At 49.0% G+C, this 8,401-nt stretch overlaps 1 protein-coding gene across 1 annotated transcript; it reads left to right on the forward strand.

Moving 5' to 3' along the window:
- Nucleotides 1-1,394: 1,394 nt before the first annotated feature.
- On the forward strand, nucleotides 1,395-7,996 carry FNDC8 (fibronectin type III domain containing 8). Its single transcript, XM_049860809.1, has 4 exons — nucleotides 1,395-1,603; nucleotides 4,793-5,162; nucleotides 6,982-7,218; nucleotides 7,844-7,996. Exons 1-4 carry the CDS (start codon nucleotides 1,395-1,397, stop codon nucleotides 7,994-7,996), a joined length of 969 nt encoding a protein of 322 aa, XP_049716766.1.
- Nucleotides 7,997-8,401: the final 405 nt, after the last annotated feature.

The raw sequence follows: 8,401 nt of genomic DNA on the forward strand, positions 1-8,401 counted from the left end.
TCCGCCATCCCCGTCCCAGATACTCACACAGCTTTACGCGTCACACGACTCCTTGCGCACACCAGACCACACATCGCCCAGCATGCACAACACGCACACCGCGTCCGGATCTGCCTCCCTTCCAGCCAATGAGCTTTCCCTGTGCCAGCTTCCATTCTAAATGCTGGGGGCAAAAAGTTAAAACAAGACAGACAAATCCCTACCGTCAAAGAGCTTACATTTTAGTAAGAGAGAGACAGACTGAAAAAAAGAATCGAATAGATAAATCAGATAATTACAGATTATATGATGGGTGCCAAGAAGAAGCAATGTTCTTAGAGGGACCTTCACTTCTCTGTATTTTCCAAATTTCCTTTGCTTTTGAAGATAAAACCTGAATATATAAAATGCAAAAAATATGATTTGGTATTTTTAAATGGTTTTTGCTTTGGCTTATCAGGTGGAAGAAATAAAACAACTTTAGGTGGTTATCTCTTCACAGTCCTGTGAGAGTGGTGCTATTTTTTTCCCCATTTCACAGGTGAGGAAACTGAGGCGTAGTGAGGTTCAGTCACTTGCGAAAGGTTACACAGCTAGAAAGTACAGAGCTGGACTTCAAATTCACAACTTGGTGCAAAGCCAGTGCTGTTTTGGCTCTGTGCCCCCTCCCCAAATTGTTTATAAGCTTTCCCATTGCAATGTGGTTTCTTTGGGCAGAGATCATGTCTGACTCATTTTTGTGTCATCCACTCTGCCCACCATTGTCACTCAGTACATAAAGGCACTTGGAGGTAAGGGTGTGGCACATTTAGGATTCCAGCAGTACAACCTGGTCACCTGTGAGCTATGAACCATCTGGGCTTTCCCTCTGCCTACACGATTAGTCATCATGGAGTGCTGCTGCCTAGGATTTCAGAATATAGAGCCTCAGCGTCTATAGACAAAGTCTCCCACCCCAGAAAATGCCAGTACTGCCTACTTCTCAGGGCCCCAGGTGCCTCCCTCCACGACCAACCCCCTCTCTATAACCAGACCTCTCCTCCTTCCCAGGGCAGCGCTGAGGGGTGCAGGTGTTCAGCATTGGGAGATCTTCAGGGAAGGGCAGGGCTGCTGTACCAGCAGAGTATTAGAGCTGGAAGGGCCTGAGAAAGAGGTCACGCAGCCCTTTCCCTGGCTCTGTCCGGCTCCCAACACTGGCCTTTGATCTTGCTGGCCCCACCGCAGGCTGGGCAGCAGCAGCCTCCCATTAAGGGGGAGGCCAGCCCTTAATTGTTACACTCTTCAAGGATTATGAAGTCAGCTCATTGCACCCCCATCCCACCCAAACTGTTAGTCCACTGCGCCCACAGTTTCTCTCTGCTTCCTGTCAGCTTGGTTGTCCTGCACAGTGACGGCCGTGGTCCCAAACCAACCAGATGGCATCAAAGGCGCTCTATCAAGTGGGAGATGGGGAGGAGACCACGCTGAAAAAGGAAAACCTCAATGTTCTGAATGCACTCGATCAAATGCAGATGCCCTTTCCAAACCCCAAGTCTATGAACCAGATCGTCACTACCAAAGGACTCCCACTCTCCTCAAGGGGCAGTTTGGTTAAATTCATGGAGGAAGATACCATCAATATACCGTAAGCCCCAAGTTTGGTCCTTATTTTGAAGGCTGGAGCTGGGGGGTGGGCAGAGTGACTTGACCTATCACAACCCAGTCCTGGGCTCCCAGACAAGAGGACGTGTGCTGGGTTGGACCTGTCTATGTATTCCTGAGCCCAGAATCAGCTCTTAGAGGCACATGGGCGTCCTGCTCCAGGAAGCCTTCCTGCATTGGTCAGAGATTTGTTGATAGGGCTCCTCATCCTGCTTTGCCTGGCCATGGTCCTCACCCTGCCTCCCAAACTCAGCCCTCCTAGGTGGCTGCTCTTCCTCAATCTTCCCTGTTTGGTGCCTTCACCTGCAAAATATGTCCCACAATAGCCTGCTTTCCCTAAGAGTGAGGTTTAATGGCTCTTCCTCAGGGATTCTGGTTTCCTTCATTCCGCAAAAGTCTTAGAGCACCTGCAAGGTTCCTGGCCCGGTGTTCAGTTTCAGGAATGCTGAGATGGAAAGCACAGTCCCTGCCTGAAGGAGCTCCCTGTCTGGAGGGGGTGGGGTCAGGCAATAATGAGAATGACACAGCACATCTGGTAAGTGGTGCTATGACAGGACAGGACGCCTTGAGGAAACAGAGTGGGGGGGTATTAGCATAGTTTGGCGGACGGGGCCAGTTAAAGGAAGCTTCTTGGGAGAACGATATTTGAGCTGAATTCCTAAGGAAGCGGAGTTCGAAAGCAAAGGGGTGGTGGGTGAGGTGATGAGGATTGAGGGAGTCATACACAGGCCCTGTTTCATGGGTGTGCGACCTGTGTAGTCACGTAGAAGGCCCCCTGCTTAGCTTAATGCCCTGCTGTTGTCTTGAAATTCTTACTAAGTTTTTAAAAGGGGGCCCGGCATTTTCATTTTGCACTGCATCTTGCAAAGGCTGTAGCTGGTCCTGATGCTATGAGAGAGCGAGAGCATAGTATCCATTCCCTAAGGGAACTGTAAGTAGGCAGGTCTGGCTAAAGTGAGTGGTGGGTGCTTGTAGGAAATGTCACAGTACAGTGGGAAAGCCTGAGTTCAAATCCAAATCCTACTGCCCACTTAGACCTTAGACAAGTTAATTATGATCAGTGAGCTTCCATCCTTCATCTGCAAAATAAGGCTAACACCCAACTGGCAGGGCTGTTGGGAAGATCAGAATGAGTCAGTGTCCAGTGTACAGCTCAGGGCCTTGCTGCCTTCCACACCCACTTTAGCACCAGCATTTCCAATAAATGGATCCAAACTATAAATTCACTAGGACAGCCTGAAGTATAAAATGACATCAATACCCAGACTCCTCAGCCTATGAAGGACCCAGGTGGGGGACCAACTGTTCCAAATGTCCACGTGGGCAAGCGTAGGGGATCTAAGCTGATAGGGATTTCTTGGGAAGAGATCAATGGGGCCCACAGGATCCACCATGAAGCCCAAGGCTGGCTAGAGCAAGAGATTCAGGGGTGGCATTGCTGGACTTGGCAAGGTAGCCAGGGGAGATGGGGCAGGAAGCAGAGGAGAGGAGCCAGAAGGCGCTGGAGGCAGATGGGAGCTGCATGCATGAGGAAAGCATGGGGCCCGGAGAGCTGGGTTTTAGTTCCAATTCTGCCAACAGCTGGCCATGGGACCTGGTCAAGGTGCTTGACCCCAAAGGTCCTGTGACTGCTTTCTAGAGCAGCATTCTTCAAACTATGGATTGTGACCCACTAAGGGGTCAAGAAATTATTTTAGTGGGTAGAAACTAGTATTATAAAAATGAAATAAAATAGAAAATTCCAGAACACATCACGCATAGAGTAATGATTGCTTTGAGAAACATTTGTTTTAGTTATGTAAAGTTATGAGTCTGCATATCACTTTGCCACATAAAATACATTATTTTGGGTCAAGATAAAGAGATTCGAAAGCCAAACTTTCTGGATTGTGCACTTCACTGGTAAAAAATGTTTAAATAGAGGGGGAACGTGTACAAGGTTTTTCTTTAATGGCAAAGAACTGGAAACTGCAAATATCCATGTAATGGAAAACCATACAACGGTTAAAGTGAACGAACCAAAGCTACGTCTGTCTATAGAGGATGAAACGAAAAAAACACAACGTCGAGCGATAAAAAGGAAGTTGCAGAGGATAGGCACTGAATAATAGCAGCACTTACATAAAGCTGAAAACATGTAAAATAACACTAGATCTTGCCTAAGGGTAACATTCATATATAACAAACCCATAGACACACGTGGGGAATAACAAAAATGTAAACTTACTGTAGTGGTGCTTTCTTGTAGGATGAGGAATGTTGTCAGGGAGAGCTGTACACCGGGGCTTTAATTTACCACTAAGGTTTTCTTTCTTAAACTGAATGATGAGTAAATGGAAGTTTAATATATTATTCTCGAAGTCTTTGCAGATGTTTAAAATATTTAATAAATTAAAAAAAATAAGAATGGAAGAAAAGAGTTTTTGAGCATTCACCCCAACGTGTGTATTTATCTGCACTACTGTTAATTTAAACCAAAAAAAAAAAAAAAACCTGTTGCTATCGAGTCGATTCCAACTCATGGCGACCCTACAGGACAGAACAGAATTGCCCCATAGAGTTTCCAAGGAGGGCCTGGTGGGCTTGAACTGCTGACCTTTGGGTTAGCAGCTGTAGCACTTAACCACTACGCCACCAGGGTTTCCACTGTTAATTCCCACATTATATATATATTTATATATATATATATCATGAAGTGTTTTTTCAATATAAGTAAATAAAATATTAGTAAATACTTTATTAAGTAGTAAATGAAGAGTAGTAAAGCTTAATTTATTATTTTCTTTTTAGCTATTTCTCCACACCCCAGTAGGTCATTGAGGTCATCCCCTGGGTTGTCTGCACCCCACTTTGGAGGAGGGCATAGTTTTAGCCCTGGTTCCCCAATCATGGTTCTCAGAATCATATGAGGATCTTGTTAAAGATGCAGCTTCCCCACACCCACCCCAAACCTGTTGACTCAGAAATCTCTGGGGACCAGGGACCGGGGGATCTGCATTTTTATGAAGCACCTAGGTGGGCCTGATGCACTGCTGCAGAGCAAGAAGGTTGTTCTGAGCTGTTCAGAAGCAGCTGGGGGTACTGGGGAGTCAGGCCCAGGACTGGCCTCAGGGAGCTTCCGGGCTGAATGTCCTCCTTCACCTGGCTCACCTGGCTCCCTCTCCCGCTCCAGGAAGCCGATGCCAGTGGAGGATTCCGAATGCAGCTCTGATGACACCAGCATCTCTCCCATCTCATCCACCTTGTTGAACCCCATCAAACTGGCCGTCACCCAGCCCAACAGCAGCTTCTTTGCAGGGATGCTGGAGGGGGAGCTGAAGAGACTCAGTTTTTCTTCACTGGCCAAGAATGTAGAAAAGAGGGACCTAGCCCTCTGCACCCGCCAATCTCAGGGCCAGATGGTCCCTGGAGGCCTACTGGACCTTGACAACCCTGAGCTAGACACAGACACCTCCTCAACACCCTCTGAGTCCTCCGTGGTTGTGGACGTGCCTGAAGCACCCTTCATCTGTGAACACACCGTCAGTGACTCCACAGCTGTGGTAGGTGTCCCTTGCTCACGCACTCAGCAAAGGCCTGCTGGACGCCCTCCCTGCCCTCCGGTGCCAGGCACTGAGCTGAGCTCTATGGGGAGTGTGAAGACGCCTTAAACCTGCATCCTGACCCCAAGTTCATGGTTTAGTAAGGGAGAAAGGGTGTGGTGTAAAGAATCCAATGCAAGATAGAAAGGGCTCAGTACTAGAGGGAAAGTTCAGATCAAGGGCCACCAGGAACTCAGAGGCAAAGGCACATGACTTCAGCTGCAGGAATAACCTTGGTGGTTTTCGGTAACATTTGAGCTGGGACACAGAGGTAGGACTTAAACATCGTGAGTTGGAGGTGGACAGACATTCTGTGGCGGCCCTAAAGCTAGCAATGGCTCAACAGGTGGGAAGGCGTGGGCAGAGACTGGGGCCTCACTTGATCTCAGGCCCTAATCCAGTGCTTCTCACACTTTCACCTGCTATAGATCACCTGCTCATTCTGTTAAACCGGATTCCTGGGCCTCATCCCAAGAGGTTCTGATTCACTAGGTGTGGGGTGGGGCCTCAGAATTTGCATTTCTAACAAATTGCCAGAAGATCCTGATGGATCACCTGCTGAGTAGCACTGTCCTAGAGTATAAGAAGGGAAATAGAGGTTAAGCGGCATAGAGGTTAAGAGCTATATCTGTTAACCAAAAGGTCAGGGGTTCGAATCCACCAGATGCTCCTTGGAAACTCCATGCGACAGTTCTACTCTGTCCTATAGGGTCACTATGACTTGGAGTCGACTCGATGGCAACAGGTTTATAAGGGAAGAGTTAGTCTGGGGTCATTTCATGGAGCCTCTCCAAAGCTAGGCTACTCTGTAGATTTTTCTGTAAGCAATAGGGCACAGCTGAAGGCTTTGTTTCAGGATGTACTTCGAGCTGTATTTTAGGAAGATAAACCTGGAAACCTCATTGTTGGGTGGCCTAGAGCAGTGTTTCTCAAAGTGTGGCCATTTCCTGGGGGTGTTTGCACCCTATTTTGAAGGGGGGCTAACAGGGGTTCTCAAATTGTGGTTCTCAGAACATCTGCATCACAACCATCCGAAGATCTTACCAAAGATGCAGCTGCCTCAGTCCCATCCCAAACCTGTTCACTTAGAATCTCTGGGGACAAGGGACCAGCCCAGTAGCATCAGCATCACGCGCCAACTTGTTAGAAACACAAATTTCTGGCCTCCTGAATCAGAAACTGTGGGGGTGCATCCAGGACTCTGTGTTTTAACAAATCCTCCAGGGCATTCTCATGCACACCAGTTTGAGAACCACTGGCCTAGACAGAGAAGAAACTGGAAAAATATGGGACCAGACGGGAGACAGCAGGTTCAGGCATCTGAGGTGTTATAAAAACTCCCTGAGATGCTTAGCTAGGTTTGAGAACCACTGTTGTAGTGCAAAGTGTATGGGTTTGGGGGCTGGTTGAATCTTGGTTCTGCCACTTAATTGCTGTGTGACCCCGGGCAAGTCACTTACCCTCTCTGGCCCTCTGACCCCATCTGCAATGAAGCAAACAAGATGATCTCTAAGGTCCCTCTCAACTGATATGGACTCTAGAGTCCGTAAAAACATGGACTAAGGGAGCACCCTAAGGTAGGTGGGGCTGCCCAGGGAGGACAGTATATCCTGGGGGGTGAGTGGTTCCATTCAACGCTGGAGAGCCTTACCCCTTCCATCAGGCCTGCTCCAGCTCCATCAGGAGCAAGAATGGCATTGGGGGCATTCTGAACAACTTGGTGGGGGTGGAGGGTAGGTCAGGCCAGGTCTGAGGAAGCCTTGGGGCTCTCTTTCCCCAGATTTCCTGGACCTACGCCTTGGGCAAGCAGCAGGTCAGTTTCTACCAGGTCCTGCTGCAGGAGGTGGCCAAGATAAAGGACAATGAGCTGCCCAAGATAAAGAATCGCCCGTGGATCTTCAACAAGATCTTAGGCACCACTGTCAAGCTCATGGAGTTGAAGCCTAACACCAGTTACTGCCTCACTGTCCGTGCAGCCAACACAGCTGGGGTGGGGAAGTGGTGCAAGCCGTACAAAGTAAGCCTTAGGAGAAGAGAGGGGTTGGGACGGAAAGTCTGGGGCCAGAGAACTGGGGCTTTGGAGGTTGGGAACACCCCCATGTCCCCATAATTCATCTTTCTGCTAGCTTTCCTTCTTTGGAAGCCGTTAGGCAATTCTAGGCTTTCTTCTTGGAGGTTTAAGGATTAAGCCACTCTGCAGCCCACTAGGAACGCAGCACACCATGTCCATCTTTCAGAACCCTTGATTTCTGGATTCTACAACTAAGTACCAGTAATTGTGAGTGAACCAGGAATCCAAGGGCATTGAGGGAAACAGGAAAGAGACTAAAGGGGGATGAAGAAGGCAACAGCCTGGGGGTGGGGTAGGTGCAGGGGAGGGGCAAGAGACCTGAGTTCAGATAGCCCTTTGGTGGAAACATTACACAGCTGGGGAGGCACAGGTTTGAATCATGCCTCTGTCAGCTATGAGCTAGGTAATGCTGAGCAATTCAAGTCCCCTTTTTGGACCTGTTTTCTGTTAGCGAATAGGTTGGAGAAGGCTATCTAAGATCCTATTTATCAGACAAACCAGAGACAGAGACACAGTGAGTCAGGTTCAGGTCTGGGAAGGAATTCTGAGTGGTTTTCTTATTTTATTTCAGTTTGCAACCGTGGCCACTGACTTGAACAGCTTCCCCGAGAGCAACCCCATTCAAATCACCGTGCAACGCAGGGAACCCCAACGGAAAACTGTGACCATCGGGCTCAATGAGATGCGGAGGCTAGAGGATCTTGAGTATCTATTTCCCTACTAAGGGAGAGGACCCCAGGAAGCCCCCCAGCTACCTTCAGCTCTGGCCCAGGGCCCTTGGGAACCAGCACCATGAGATGTACCACCAGCACCATGCCAGGGAACCACTGACTACCCTGTCAGCCCAGGCCCTGGCAGCAGTGGTACCACAACTCCAACCCTGGGCTGGGGCCAAGGCCAGATAGGAGCCCCATTCACCTGGGGACATCTCAGGCTAGCCAGGCCCAGCCACTGCCCATAGCTGCTAGTCTCCCTGTTCCCCGTATCTGGGCTGGGTCCAGGTTCCTCATTAAAGAACTGCAGGTCACCCAGCACCCCTCCATTTGCTTCATGCTGTGGACAGTCTCAGCTGGGCCAGCAGCCACCCATCTTCCTAATTTTGCCAGGACCAAGAGTCCAGGTGGGTGGG

The sequence above is a fragment of the Elephas maximus genome, chromosome 19 (assembly GCF_024166365.1).
Source record: "Elephas maximus indicus isolate mEleMax1 chromosome 19, mEleMax1 primary haplotype, whole genome shotgun sequence".
NCBI classification, from domain to species: Eukaryota; Metazoa; Chordata; class Mammalia; order Proboscidea; family Elephantidae; genus Elephas; species Elephas maximus.

Bases quoted from the DNA above. Each gene is read 5' to 3' on its own strand.
- FNDC8 (XM_049860809.1), top strand. From the start codon at position 1,395: ATGGCATCAAAGGCGCTCTATCAAGTGGGAGATGGGGAGGAGACCACG. The intron at 1,604-4,792 runs GTAAGCCCCAAG...CTCCCGCTCCAG, and splicing joins GAAGATACCATCAATATACC to GAAGCCGATGCCAGTGGAGG. The intron at 5,163-6,981 runs GTAGGTGTCCCT...CTCTTTCCCCAG, and splicing joins TCAGTGACTCCACAGCTGTG to ATTTCCTGGACCTACGCCTT.